Here is a 15,790-nt window from a genome sequence, read left to right as displayed (position 1 = left end):
TTATTTTGAGAGGGAGGATCCTCTTCCCAATCCTCTCTGTGGCTGACTCAAAACTGCTGAGTATTTCTGCCACTCAATTTTTAATTTCTGGTTGTGCATCTTTATTTCTGTCTGTTCAGAGGCACTTTTGAGACTATTTTGATTCCCCTTCTAGGTGGAGATTTATTTGCTCCCAACGTGATTTCTGAGACAGCGCACAGCAAAAAAGCAAAACGAGAGCCAGTAAACACTGGAGGGCTGTTCGATGATGAGGAAGATGATTTATTTGGATCAAATGTGAAAACCTCGGGAGCAGGTAGATCCAGTTCGTTATCCAGACTCCAACATTTGTAGCCATTTCATTGAAGCTGAATTTAGAGTGAATCAGTCCCTATTTCACACTCTGCTATCACAGATTTGCAGCATTATCAATGTATTGTGCTTCATGCAACCTCAGGTGATTTGGGAAAACAGTATGTCTACTTCTCTCCATCTTTTAAGATGTTCCTTGAAATCTATCTGTTCAATGAGCTATAAGTCACCTCCTAGTATCTCGTCGTGTTGCACTTCATGATGTTCCATTCCTTGAAAAACAAGAAATTATTCTTCTAAATAAAGCTAGGTGGCAGAGGCCACAGATTTAGAAAGGGAATTAAAGCGAGAATGAGTTATGGTCACTCAACATGTGAAGATGACACTCATTAGCTTTTGATACTGTTGTGAAGAAACCCTATGTTTGGACATTTTGAACACTGCATATGAACATTAAGCGATCTCCACCAATAACCACGTCTTGCAATTTGGAAGTGCAAGGGATCCTCAACAAGAAAGAGGAAAGTACAAGAGATTCATCCAGTCCCTGCTATTCAAATGGTGGAATTTAAAATCATTGTCTCTTATGGAACGAAGACTTTTTGCTTTAATCAATTTGCGCTTGCTTTCATACTCGATCTTGCTATTTTATTCTGTGATAACTGCTGCTTATTTCACTATTCAATCGTTTTGCATCAACGTTTCCACATTTTGTAATTTCTATTTAGATAAAACTGAAAGCAAGCTGGCCACAAGTCTCTTTGATGAAAGTGAGGACAGTGGGCTCTTTGAAGCAAGTGTAACGCCAAAAGCTGTCAAAGGGAAATCAGGGGCACAGCAGGTGAGTTACTGTTTTAGAATGATAGGATCATTTGTGAACTGTAAATACTGGTTTATAAAGTAAGTACTTCAATAGTGTATCCATTCCATTTTTATCATAGTCATTCAAAATAGAAACAGGCCCTATGGCTCACCATGTCTCTACTAACCAACAAAGTATCCTATATCATGAACTGTGTGTAATGAATGATTTTTTTTTAAAAACTGCTGAAAATGACTGATGTGGAATAATTCATGAATGCATCTTTTCAGTCGAGGATGGAGAAAGGTAATGGGAAGTGGAGTGGACTGTAGAGCTCTGTAGAGAGTGGCAATGGAGTTTGGGTTACTGTAAAATGTTTTGGAATAATTTTCTTTAATACTACATCAAATGTTGTCATCACTGACCAGTCTGGTGTTTTGGCCATCTCTAAATGAACTTGAACTGATTGTCCTCGAAACAGCATCGAGAGCCAGTGAAGGGTCAGCCACGTGACAGTGGGTATGGAGACCCATACAGGCCAGACCACGTAACTATGTCCGTTTCCCTTCATTAAAGGATGTTGACAACAATTGACACTTGTTTTATGGTCACAGTTGGACTGGCTTTTTATTCCTTATTTATGAATTAAATTTAAATTTCAACATCTCCCACAGAGGGATTCAAGCTTTTGTTCCTAAAACGTTAGTCTGCGCTTCTGGAATACCAATCAGTGATGTTGCCACTATGTCCCTACCTCTCATATTATTGGATCTTAACCACTCCTTGATGGAAGAGATACAGACACTGAATGTTCTAGTTATCAACACATTTGTTCAGCTCAAATTTATTTTGCATAAAATTGATACTTCTCAATGGCTATAATGTAACAGAAAACTCTGATCCTTGTCTTCAAATCTCAAAAGTGATTTTACTGTATATTGTTTCACTACTTACCTTCTGTCACAATGATTTCTGACATTCTTGCCCTCTTATCCTTCTCTGGTACTAATGGCTTGCCATGCAAGGCCATGGTGTGCCCTGGCTGATGTAATTCGATTCAGTTGCATCATTTCTTCCCCATAACCACCAGCTGGCTGAGCAAGCTAACACAAGTGTGGAGTTATATTGAGGCAAGTCTTGCAGTTTTTGGATGGTTCGAAATGGGCAGTACCTCTGATGCACTACAGGTAATGGAAATTGCCAGAGAAGATTGAATAATTTCAGAAGAGAACCCTCTGATCATGTTTCTGACTCTGAGTTCGAGTTGGAGACTTCAACAGTTCCAACTTCCTTGTAACCTTATGCTGGAAAGAAAAATGCTGATATAACTTATGAGTAATGATACAAGTGACAAACCACCTGCTCTGCAGGTTTTCAAAGAAACTTTGAGATATTGCAACTCTTGCCTTAAAAGGAAGTGTCATTTGGTGCAGCTCTCCCTGAAGGTTCCTGCATTGAGTCAGTTAGGAAAGTTCCTTAATTTGAAAATTGCTCAAAAATCAAAGGAAGTTAAGTGTATATATTCTGTTTCCCTTCTCTGACAGAAATAGGGTTTCCAATCTGATAGGAAGATCTGGGCCAATATTTTGCAACTTTGTGGACTTGTCTTTGCTTCTGTTCACTTTCCTGACCTCTACCATTGTTTCGATGCATAAAAATGTTTTTCCAACATTTCAACAAAGGACAGAAATACATGCTGATTTGCCTAAACAGTTATCATTGGTGCTCCTTTAAACAAGATTGACAATTTAGTTTTGCTACTTGGTTTTACTGTTGCAATTTCATATCAAATGAGTTTACAACATTATGCAAAAAAAAAGTATGAAAACAAACTAAATTCTACAATTGAATATCTTTTTGTTTCCAAGAATGCGCAGCTCCACTCTGAAGTAGTAGAATCCTCTCCCCCACTTGTTGAAAAGTCCCAAACTAGTTCTGGTCTCTTCTCTGATGATGATGACTCTCAGGTAAGGGAACTGACTTCTAAAGATTACAGTATCCTTTACGTGGTACCAACTGTGCAGATCTGTAGACCCAAGCAGTTTCTAATCATTCCAGGATAACTCTGCTTACAACTGTGTTTCTGTTTGCTGAAAGTTTTTTATTCCCACTTTCCCTGAAACAAAGTTTCATATAAATCAGATCATTTATATCATGTCAGATGAAATTCTAAATCCTGCAACAGCAAAGACTGTGTTGTGTAAATTAAAATTAAAATTTAGAGTTTGTTGGATGTATTTTTACAAGCGAAATGAAAAGTGTTCTAAGTCACCCTACTGTGGGACCTATATAACTACCATTAGCTAGATATTGAAGATTATAGTGTATCAAGAATAATCCATTCCATTCTCTTTTTGATTCTTAATGAATATTGTTATCTTGGGATGAATGAAATTTGGGATTTGGTAACAGTTTTCACTCCTGACCTGCCCAACCTCACCAATTACCCCATTTGTCAGTGTATGGTTCCTGAAAATCTGGTTATCCATCTGACCAAATTCTTGAGCTCTTGGTGGTAAGTGTCAGCAACCTCCTTTTTTTTTGTTCATCCTAATCCCCTCTCTTCAACAGTATTTCAAGAGTGGCAGACACTGCCCTGATCTGGATGAGTATATGAATAGGAAGGATTTAGAGGGAAATGGGCCAAATGCTGGCAAATGTGATTAGATTAATTTAGGATATCTGGCATGGACAATTTAGACTGAGGGGTCTGTTATCATGCTGTACAACTCTGACTCTATTTCCCCTGAAGACACTCCAGTGGTTACTGGGTTGCAGTCAGACATGAAACCTCTGCCTGAATTTTCCCTATGATTATTATATTAACTGCAACTGAGACCAACTAACCTGAAATTGAATAGGGATCAAATTTTGGTGCAATAAAGTATCGATTCTTTGTGTCATAATGTTTTCCGTTCATTCTTTGGATGAAATTACAATTGAAAAGTCCCCTGAGAATTGTTATTGCGCAGGCACCACTTCTGAATAGGATCCTCACTTGCCTCAAACTCCTTCTTGACCATAACAGGACTTATTCTCTTCAAACAAGGACACAAAAAGGCACCAATCAAAACAATCCTTAGTCCAGAACACGTCCAGCCAGATTCCAGTCTCGTTCTTCGATGATGAGGTAAAGTAATTTTTAATTCTAATATAAAAACATTCTTAAAATAACTAGTTTACCAATAATCCTTCCTCTCCTCTTGAGCAATGCTATAAACCTAAGTCGCACTTATTTAATCAAGTAATCTCTGGAGGTGCTGGGAAGAGAGTTACAGGAATGACCTTGAGAGTTAATTGTAGTTTTGAGTCCTAAGAGCAAGACCCGTCATCTACAAATCTGACTCTAATCACATAAGAAGGGAGCAAGGTGGTGGTTGTCTATATTTTTGATTTGCTTTGTCACTAACTCACTGGCATTTTCCTGACCTGTTGTTTTTTTTCATAGCTCTCACTTTCTGCCTATCTTTTTCTCTTTCTGACCTTCCTCTCATTATGGCATATTTTCTGAACTGTTGGGAAGATAATTATGTAGGACTTTTTTGCAATCGAGATTGACCTAGAGAGAAAGAAAAGTTATTTATCACACTTAACTCAGCTACTCAGTCAGATTTTCCTATGATTTGTATGCAGTCGATTTTTAAACTCATTGGACACTCCACTGAATACTGAATGGAACGATCCTGGCTGCCAGTCGTGACCAGAACTGTTCTACTCTCGAGTATAACTCACTTAATACTTTTGAGAATTCAAACAAACTAATCAGGAGGAAGAGTAGCATCTCATTCTAACTTTGCCATTCAATAGGATCATAATTAATCTGATTGCAACCTCAAATCTGCATTCCTGCCTACTTCTGACCTTTCATCTCCCTGCTTAACAAGAACCTATCTACATCTGCCTTAAAGTTATCTAATCAAGAACTTAGTTTCCATCTCCTTTTAAGGAAGAGAATTCCAATGCCTTGTGACCCTCTGGGAAATAAAAGAAACATCTAACCTCTTTTTACCCTGGCTTTTAGACAGTCACCAATAAGTTCTAGATTTGCCCATAAGGTGAAAAATCCCCTCCACATCTACACTGTCAAGACCCTCAAGATTTCATATTTTTCAATTCCTGGGCAGCATTCAAAGCTGGGCTGATAAGTAGTGAGTACTTAGCCATGTAAATGCCAGGCAATGGCCATCTCCAGCAAGACAGAATCAAATTGTCTGCCCTTGATCTTCAACAATATTACTGTTCCTGAATGCCCTAACATTGTCAATCTGAGATTAGCATTGACCAGAAACTGAACTGGACCAGCCATACTAATACTATGGCTGCAAGTGCAGATCAGAGGCTAGGATTTCTGTCACAACTAACTCCCTTCAATATATTCAGTAAACACTTAGCTTGTGTATGTAAACAATTGGCTTATGTCTGGGAATGTAGAAGGATTGTGGCTCCTCTCACTCTCTGAATCTGGTGCTAGTTCCCATTTGTGCTGAATTTTATAGGGTGATCTCTTCAGTTCTGCTCCATCAAAGGATGTTTCTGCCACAAAGAAATCGCAGCAACCGCATGAGCCTAAAACTGCAGCTACTGGATCAAAATCTGCTGCTCTGTTTGATAGTGATGACAAGGTAAGGAGGTTTAGAAATACTGTGCGCACTTTTCAAGATTCCGTTTATTTCTGAAAACTTTCCTCGCTCATCAGGGAGAGGCATTAAAATTCCTTCTCCTGTCACATCCGTTATTGAGACTGCCTACTTCCACACTGAATTTTACCCATCCTGTACCAACTGCTGCTGAAGCTTTCATTGTACTTTTGCCTCCTGAATCCTCCTCTCTCCAGTGTCTTTTTTGCTGTTCCCCAAATTTTTTATCCGTCTTAACCCATTCACCCAGAGCTACTTCTAAAACCAATGTACCTATCATCATACCACTTTTTCCAGCTGAGCAAAAGCTTTAGGGACAGCCATTCCCTGATGCATTAGCTCATGGCAATCTTTGACCAATCATTGTCGACTTACTTGGTTTGGATTTAAACAAAAGTCTAGAGGTTAACTTTTTCTTGGTGTATCTTCCATGTCAATACCTCTTGCCAATTTGAATCCGTTTACCATCTAATCATACTCTTCTCATGCAGCATAAATAATTATTCCCTTTGAAATGTTTTATTGCAATTTTGTCTTGATGATCAAAAAGCAAAAAGCTCTGGCAGATTGCTTGATTTTTTTATTCAGTGATGTTTATGCCTTTTTTTGTTTGCAGCTCCTTTACAACTTTGATCCTCTAATTCCTTCACAGTTTCTCTCCACAATTTCTCTAACTGCATTCTGGGTTGGTCTTCCAGCTCTGGTATGATAAGCATTCTCTCCAACATGTCAGATTTCTAAAGTTATTCTTGCCTTCGATGTAGTCTAGCATTGGTTGCCCATATCTAATTGCTTTTTGGACTGAGTAGTTACCACATCATGTCAGAATGTTCAGAGTCAGCTTCAATACTATGGGTCAGGAGTCACTTGTAGTAAAACGTGAGGTCTGCAGATGCTGGAGATCAGAGCTGAAAATGTGTTGATGGTTAAAGCACAGCAGGTCAGGCAGCATCCAAGGAACAGGAAATTCGAAGTTTCGGGCCAGAGCCCTTCATCAGGAATGAGGAGAGGGTGCCAGGCAGGCTAAGATAAAAGGTAGGGAGGAGGGACTTGGGGGAGGGGCGATGGAGATGTGATAGGTGGAAGGAGGTCAAGGTGAGGGTGATAGGCCGGAGTGGAGCGGGGGCGGAGAGGTCAGGAAGAGGATTGCAGGTTAGGAGGGCGGTGCTGAGTTCAAGGGAATCGACTGAGACAATGGGGGGGGAGGGGAAATGAGGAAACTGGAGGCCAGTTTTGATCAGCATGCAGCATTTATTCTCGAAATGGCTTTCATGAGCCAGAAGAGTTTTACAACACGCAGTGATAATATCATGGTCTCTGTGACTGAAACTAGCTTTCAATTCCAGATTTAATTGAACTCAAATTCCACCAGGTACTCTGAGTCACTAGTCCAGTGATGCCACTGTTTTCCCATAAATCCACAATTACCCATTTAGATGCCTTTTAAATGTTGTATATGCTTTAGGAAGGCATTGAGCAATATACTGGCAAATGGGACTCCGATTGGAATGTCTGGTCAGTGTAGATGAATTGGACCGACATGCTGTGAGACTCAAAGATTCTACTTCACACACTCATTCTGGAGTATCTGCCTGAACCTGTTCACCTGGTCATATTCCTCTTTCTATAAATAGTGCTCACTACCTGCCGCAGTCTCCAGCTCAAACTGTTATCATAGGCCAAGAGGCCTTCTGTGCTGTCAGATACTATGTGCTGTGCCTGTGCCGCTTCTGTGCACTGTTCAACTGCTTAACCTTTTCACTCGCCTTGTATATTTTCCAATTTTCAGCAATGATCCAATTTCCTTTTCAAATATCATGATATCATCTTCGTCGACCATTTTGGGCAGTATTTCCAGAGTATAATAATTTGCGACATTGAAAGCCATTTTAACACTTTACAACTTGCTCCTAGATGTTTGCAGTTATTTGAAATCTGTGTCCTCTGTGTACTGATTGCAATGAAATAATTTCTCCCTAATAACTTTATCCAAACTCCTTTTGATTTCAAATAACACTCTCCAGAACAATCCCATGATCTCTTCTCTCTCCAAACAACTGAAGTCCTCCATCCTTGGTATGTTCCTGTAAGAATTTAAACTCTTCAGTTGAACTTCCTCTGTTAAAGACTGGAATAATGCAAATTACTTTGGCCCCATTTCCATTTGTATCAAGCAAAAGTAACCTGAAATCCAGGCCTATTCTAAATAGCTCAAACCTTTTTATGACCCTTCAATATCTCTCTCGCTTCACAAACCTCACGTCATCCTGTGCAAAACTGCTACTTCATAGTATATTTCCTTTTTGCAGGACGAATGGCAAAGTTTGGGACAACAGAACATTTCCGCCTCACAGTCTGTGGGTGAGAAGAAACAAGAGGAGCCTAAGGCTGCTGCAACCTCAAGAGCACCAAAGAAGATCAGTCTGTTTGACTATCCTGAAGAGGATGATTTATTTGGTGTGACTCAGAAGGAAAGGTAAGAGCTGAAGGAAAGCAGTATTCTAAAAGCATGCAGGGAGCTCCAGAAATGAGAAGTTGCAGCTTGTAGAGATAGTGTTTTCTCAAGTGCAGAAACAGAATTCTTAAAGTACTAAAACCATAAGGAGCTGAAAATGTGTTGCTGGAAAAGCGCAGCAGGTCAGGCAGCATCCAAGGAGCAGGAGAGTCGACGTTTCGGGCATGAGTCCTTCTTCAGGAAGGGCTCATGCCCGAAACGTCGACTCTCCTGCTCCTTGGATGCTGCCTGACCTGCTGCGCTTTTCCAGCAACACATTTTCAGCTCTGATCTCCAGCATCTGCAGTCCTCACTTTCTCCTAAAACCATAAGGAACCCTGTACAGACCAAGAAGTCATCTGATCTACTTGAGATGCCATTGTGTTTATCCTTCTTTTCAATTTAACGATCCAAGGCTACACAGAGGACATGCCACTGCTAGAACAAGCTAGGATCTGGCTCACTGGATGGAAAATACTTGGGAACAGACTTTATGGAGGATTACAGAAAGAGTTCCAAGCTTCATTATGTGAAAGGTGCTTGGAGGGTGTGGTTTACAAACACTAAGTTAATTACAATAAAGGCACTATATAAACAATCTAAAGATAGAAGTATTAATGTTTTTTAATTCATTCATGGGACATGGGTGTTGCTGGCTAGCCAGTATTTATTGCCTATCCCTAGATACCTTTGGTGATGGTGAACCGCCATCCTGAACTGCTTCACTCCATCTGCTGTTGGCTGACCCATGATCCCTTTGGGGAGGGGGTTTTGAGTCACAGTGAATGAATGACAATATCCTACCAAGTCAGGATGGTGAGGGAATCTTGCTGGTGGCAGTTTTCCCACTTATCTGCTGCCCTTGTCCTTCTAAATGGAAGTGGTCGTGGTTTGGAAGGTGATGTCTGGGTGCTTTGGTGAATTTCTGCAGACCACCTTGAAGATGGTTCACACTGTTGCGACTGAGCATCGGTGGTGCAGGGAGTGAATGCTAGTGGATATGGACCTTGTTCTGGATGGTGTCAAGTTTCATGAATGTTGTGGGAGCTGGACCTATCCAAGTAATTGGGGAGTATTCCACCACACTCCTGACTTATGTCTTGTGGACAAGCTTTGGGAGTCAGGAAGTCAGTTACTCACCACAGTATTCCTTCCATCTGACCTGATCTTGTTGCTACTGTTTGAGGTGAGACCAGTTGAGTTTCTGGTCAATGGTAATTGCTAGGAGTTTAATAGGGGATTCAGGGATGATAAGCATTGAATGTCAAAGGATTGTGATTGTATTGTCTCTCATTGGAGATGGTCATTGCCTGGTATTTTTGTGGTTTAAATGTTACTTGCCACTTATCCAAGCCTGCATATTGTCCAGATCCTCTTGCATTTGAATATTTGAGGAGTTGGAATGGTGCTGAACATTGTGTGATCATCCCCACTTCTGATATTGTGATGGAGAGAAGATCATAAATGAAGCAACTGAAGACTGTTGGACCCAGTGCACTACCCTGACAACTCCAGCAGTGCTGAGATGAATGACCTCCAACAACCACAACCATCTTCCTGTGTACGATTCCAACTAGTGGAGAATTTGCCCCCAATACCCGTTGATTCCAGTTTTGCTAGGGCTCCTTGATGCCACACACCATCAGATGTGGGCTTGATATCGAGGGCTGTCAGTCTCGCTCTTTTGTCTGTTTTTGAACCAAGGCTGTTAATGAGGTCAATAGCTGAGTGACTCTGGTGAAAATAAAATTAGGCTTGCTGAGCAGGTGCTGCTTGATAGCACTGTCGATGATACCTTCTGTCATTTTCCTAATGGTTGAAAGTAGACTGATGGGATTGTAATTGGCCGGACTGGAGCTGTCTGCCTGTTTGTATAAAAGGCATACTTGGGGAATTTTCCACGTTGGGTAGATGCCAGTGTTGTAACTGCACTGGACTAGTTTGGCTGATGGAGCAGCAAGTTCTGGAGTATAAGTCTTCAGTACTGTTGATGGAATTTGTCTAGGCCCATAGTCTTTGTAGTATCCAGTGCCTTCAACCATTTCTTAACATGTGGAGTGAATTAAATTGGCTGAACACTGTTATCTACGAGGTTGTGGACAACTGGAGGAAGCGAGATGGATCTGGCTGAAGATTACTGCATATGCTTCAGCTTTATCTTTTGCATTGATGTGTTGGGTTCTTCCATCATTGAGGACGGGCATTTTTGTGGAGCGATCTCTTCCAATGATGAGATTTAATTGCCTTCCACCGTTCACGACTGCATGTGACAGAACTGCAGTGCTTAAATCTGATCTGTTGGTTGTGGAGTCGCTTAGCTTTGTCTATCACTTGCTCATTGTGCTGCTTGGCATACTTGTAATCCTGCTTCAACAAGTTGGCACTGCTGTTTTTTAAAAAAATAAATACCCGGTGCTACTTCTGGTAAGCCCTCTGGTACAATCCACTGAATCAAGATTGATTCCCTGGCATGATGGTAATGGTTGAGCTGGGGATATGCTGGGCATATGTTGCAGATTGTGCTGGTGTGCAATTCTGCTGATGGTCCACAGCACCTTTTATAGATGACCAGTCTTGAGTTCCTAGATCGGTTTGAAATCTATCCCATTTAGCACGTTGATAGTGCCACACAACACAATAGAGGTTATTCTCAATATGGAGGCCGGACTTTGTCTCCTCAAGGACTGCAGTGGTCACCGTTTCAGATACTGTCATGGACAAATGCATCTGCACTGGCCTACTTTTCTCTTGATTCCCTCACTGCCTGCCACAGACCCAATCTCGCAGCTATACCCTTTTAGGACCTGACCAGCTCAATCAGTAGCGCTGCTGCTGAGCTGTCTTGGTGAGGGGCATTGAAATCCTTTACCCAGAGTACATTTTGCACCTTTGCCACCATCAGTGCTTCCTCCTAGTTGGTCAACATGGAGGACTATTGATTCATTCATGCAGGGAGGACCGTTTCCTGGCCCATGTTTAACCTGGAGTCATGAGTCTTTATGTGTGTGTTCTGCAGCTGGGAGAGGACATATTTAGAGATGGTGATTCTGTAAGTATGTCTGTCAGGTAATTGCTTGACTAGTCTGTGAGACAGCTCTCCCAACTATGGCACTAGCACCCCCCAGATGAGGAAGCAGGACTTCGCAGGGTCGGCAGGGCTGTTTCTACCATTGTCTTTTCCGGTGCCTATGTTGATGCCAGGTGGTTCATCTGATCTCCTTTCTTGTTGAGAGTTCATAGCGATTGATACAACCATTTCAAAGGGCACGTAAGAGTCTTGAATAACATGTCAGCCAGGTCAGGTAAGGATGGCAGATTTTCTACACACACACACACACACACACACACACACACACACACACACACACACACACACACACACACACAGAATATCTCTGAACCAACAATTGATGATGGTTTCATGGTCATCAGTAGATTCTTAATTCCAGATCTTTCTTTTTATTGAATCCAAGTTCCACCATTTGTAGTGGTAAACATTAGCTGAGTTTCTAGTTTAATAATCCATTGCCTTTCCCTATTAATTAACAAAATTGAACAAAACCCCATAATATGAGAACAGATATCCAAAACTTGGTCAGACAGTTCACTTTTAAGAAACATTTTGAAAGGATAAAAGAGCGGTGATTTACATCTGTACAGGAGATGTGTATCTGATTTTATTGTGGTATTTGCTCTGTGGTTATTTGGTGTGATGTAGGTGTCACCAGTAGGGCCAGCATTTGTTGTCCATCCCTAATTGTCCACAAACTGAATAAATAATCTTGCGTGTGTTATCATATCGAATGAAGCCATTCAGCACATTGTGTCTGCACCAGCACTGTCTGAGCATTGTGACTTGGTGCAAGACTCCTGCCTTTTTCCCATATACCCTTGTGTAATAATTCAGGAAACCTAATTGTTACAATTCCATCTTCTCCAATCTATTCTTGTAACTGAAGTTTCTCATATTGCTCCCAGAATGGCTCTCTACAGATGATATTAACTTGTCAACTCAGTTAAACCTAAGATGATAAATTTTTGGTTTTTCAAGAGAACATCAGTGATCTGCCAGGTTGCATTCAGACAGAGTGCTTGTTCATTCTGCACCTTGGGAAGTTATCTTCAAGTGTAACATTAAACAAGCCACATTGCAAATTATAGCTGCAGACTTCAGGAAATATTGATATGAATAGGTCAAATTAACCCTTTGTTGTTTGCAAGTATTGAGCATTTAAAAGTTATTTTGCAGCCTACTCATTGAGCTCATTTGTCTGTAGCTCCATTTCACAAACTAGGTTTTCTAATGAGGCATGGATATAAAATGTTGAAAATGCATGTCCACTTTAATGTTGAAAGGTGCATTATTATCACTTCCACAGTCCTCCATTATCCTCAGTTTTAATCCCCTTCTCTTAATCTGTGTTCCTGAGGTTGTGGTAAGAAAGTGTAACCTGAGATTTTGAATGCATTAAATAGTTATTTTCTTTAATCTTTGATCAATTAAGAGTCATTCACACAGTTGTAGGTTTAAATTCACATTTAGGCTAGACTAGCTAAGGATGGCAGACATTTTTCCCTAAATAGATATCAGTAATCGTGGGTTTTTACAACATTGATTTCATGGTCGCCATTACATTACTTTGTGTCCAGATTAATTAATTGAATTTAAAGTATACCATCTTCCATGGTAGAATTTAAGTATTTTACCTAGGTGTCTCAATTAGTAGTGCAGTGGCACTTCTGTTAAGCCAACATTTCTCAGCTTCTCAGCCCATTGTCAATTGCAAGTTTCTGTATTTTTTCAGTATGTTGTAATCTCTCTTGTCTTTTTTGTTTAGTCAGAAGAAATCCCATAAAGTGTCCCTTTTGTTTGAAGATGATGATGAAGGTGATCTGTTTGCATCTAAACCAGCAACTAACAAACCACCTCCTTCTCAGGTATTGAGATTGAAGTTCTTAATGATGTAATTGGTAGCAAAATACCATCTTTGCATTCCTGTTCACTAACAATATTTAAACAAAAAAATCTGCTCACTGTTGCTTTTTTGTGAAGGTGAAATATATAGACCATGAGAGTCAGAGTGGACCATTAACCTAGTTTTGAGATAGCTCATCTCCACCAGGGGTTCTTGTAAACCTCCTGTAGGTGATTTCCAGATGAGTGGGAAGACAAAACAATTTAATACTAGAAAAAGCATTGTCAAGTGCACACATGTGAATGTTAGAGAAGAGCAGGAATGGAATCTGTGCTGCCTTCTTCATGCCACAATTTCCCTGTGCTACAATAGTGAATACACTTCAAACAGTAATTAATTGGCTGGGAGAAAATTTTAGGGCATCATGTGGTTGCACATGATTCCACATAAATATAAGTTTTCCTCTCTTTGTATTGAGTAGTCTACAGTATTCAGTGCCCAGGTTTATACAGAAGGAAGGAGCCTTTGCAAATACAACATCTTCAACAGAATATGTGTTTCAAGGAGCTTCACTGGAGTGTTTTCAAAGATAACCTGCCTTGTAAGGAGCTTTGGCTATAGAGGTGGGTTTTAAGATGTGACACAAAGGAGCAGAGGTTTCGGGAGGTATTCTAGAGACAGCCAATGATGCAGGGACAGAAACCAAATACACAAGAGGTGAGAATTGAAAGAGTGCAGGGATCTGAGGATTGTAAAGCTGGAGAAGATTAGAGGTGGGTGGGGGTCAGAATTGCATGCAGTACTCCAATAGTGGCATGATCGATTGTAAGTAAACCAATGACCGTTTTAAACAGTTTGGGAATCATTGTCAGTCAGTGGACATTATTGGGATTTGATACAATTTCGGATATTGTGGATTAGGTAGTGATTACTGTGTACAGTGTGCTTGGTTCTGGACAGTGGTTTTCTTGTGGATCTTGAGTACTTGGCTATTTCACACGAGTATACAAATTAGAAGCAGAAATATACCAGACCTCTCAAGCTTGTCCCATCATTCAATGGTTGTTAATTTCTGTTTTTACAGAAGCCTTCCCCTCTGCAGAGCTCATCCCTCTTTGGCGAAATTGAGAGCAATCGCTCTGTGACAGAGTTTGATGGGAAGAGACAAGTGGAACAGGGAGCTGGTGGTAAACCAGTGTCAGTGGGAACAACACACCTATTTGCTGGGTCTGATATTCTTGAGCAAAGTGACACAAAGGTGGTATGTCAAAGACAAAAGAATTTTTTCTTTTCTGTAGATAGCTTTATTGATGTGAGCATCAATGGTATGGCAGGTATTTATTGTACAACAGTTAATAATCTATAAACTGCTAGCATTACCAGTTCTCAGTTGGTAATGCTTTTGTTTAGATGTCGTGATTTTAAGTCCCACTCTGGGACTTCAACATCAAAATAAAGTTGATGTTCCAGTGCTGTACTCAGTGCTGCATTGTCTGAGGAACTGGCTTTTGGATCAGATGTTAAACCAAAGCCCTGTCTATCCTCTTGGATGGATGTGTAAGATCCGTAGCACCCTCTTGAGGAAGACCAGAGGAAGTATCCCCTGAGCCCTGGCCAGTCAACATCACAAAAATAAAGGATAATCCAGTCATTATGAAATTGCTGTTGGTGGAATCATCTGTCCATGTTGGTCACCTGTTTTCTGTGTTAGAACAGTGACTAGTCTTCCAGAGTGCTTCACTGGTTATAAAATGCTGTGGGACACCTGGTACTCATGAGCAGCACGATATGAATGAAGTTTCAGACGCTAGAAGAGTGGTGTATTTCCTTCCCTGTAAAACATAATCATAGAGATGTACAGCATGGAAATGGACCCTTCAGTTCAACTCGTCCATGCCAACCAGATGTTCTTAATAGATCCAGTTCCATTTGGCCCATATTCCTGAAAACCCTTCTTTTTCATAAACCCATCCAGATACCTTTTAAATGTTGCAATTATACCAGCATCCACCACTTCCTCTAGCAGCTCATTCCATACACGCACCACCCTCTGCATGAAAAGTTGCCCCTTGAGTCCCTTTTAAATGTTTCCTGTCTCACCTTAAACTTATGCCTTCTAGTTTTGGACTCCCCCACCCCAGGGAAAATGTTTTGTCTATTTACCCTGTCCATGCCCCTTATGATTTTATAGACCTCTATTAAGTCACCCCTCCGCTTCTGACGCTCCAGGGAAATTAGGCCCAGTCTATTCCGCCTCTCCCTATAGCTCAAACTCTGCAATATTGGCAACATTCTTGTCAATCCTTTTTGAATCCTTTCAAGTTACACAACATCTTTCCTAGAGCAAGGAGATCAGAATTGAACACAGTATTCCAATATTGCCCTCACCAATGCCTTGTACAGCCACAACATGACCTCTGAACTGTTATACTCAACGCGCTGACCAGTAAAGGCAAGCATACCAAATACTGCGTTCACTAACTTATCTACCTGCAACTCCATTTTCAAGGAACTATGAACCTGCACTCCCAGGTGTCTGTTCAGCAACACTCGCCAGGACCTTACCAGTCATGCCCTGATTTACCTTTCCCAAATGCAGCACACCACATTTATCTAAATTAAACTCCAGCTGCCTCTCCGCGGCCAATTG

The 15,790-nt window shown here is 40.8% G+C and overlaps 1 protein-coding gene across 8 annotated transcripts in view; it reads left to right on the top strand.

Moving 5' to 3' along the window:
* washc2c (WASH complex subunit 2C) overlaps nucleotides 1–15,790 on the top strand; it is a 59,323-nt gene that overhangs the window by 27,472 nt on the left and 16,061 nt on the right. For 6 of the 8 annotated variants that reach the window (XM_060854003.1, XM_060854007.1, XM_060854006.1 and 3 more), the window contains 8 exons: nucleotides 155–295; nucleotides 1,020–1,132; nucleotides 2,962–3,060; nucleotides 4,122–4,223; nucleotides 5,590–5,715; nucleotides 8,040–8,206; nucleotides 13,063–13,162; nucleotides 14,225–14,401. In XM_060854003.1, coding sequence (XP_060709986.1) covers nucleotides 155–295; nucleotides 1,020–1,132; nucleotides 2,962–3,060; nucleotides 4,122–4,223; nucleotides 5,590–5,715; nucleotides 8,040–8,206; nucleotides 13,063–13,162; nucleotides 14,225–14,401 — 1,025 coding nt within the window. The remainder of the gene's footprint in view (nucleotides 1–154; nucleotides 296–1,019; nucleotides 1,133–2,961; nucleotides 3,061–4,121; nucleotides 4,224–5,589; nucleotides 5,716–8,039; nucleotides 8,207–13,062; nucleotides 13,163–14,224; nucleotides 14,402–15,790) is intronic. The other 2 variants (XM_060854002.1, XM_060854000.1) reach the window with 2 other exon arrangements.

This window comes from Hemiscyllium ocellatum, chromosome 43, assembly GCF_020745735.1.
Source record: "Hemiscyllium ocellatum isolate sHemOce1 chromosome 43, sHemOce1.pat.X.cur, whole genome shotgun sequence".
NCBI lineage: Eukaryota > Metazoa > Chordata > Chondrichthyes > Orectolobiformes > Hemiscylliidae > Hemiscyllium > Hemiscyllium ocellatum.
This window is presented reverse-complemented; position numbering and strand designations above follow the sequence as displayed.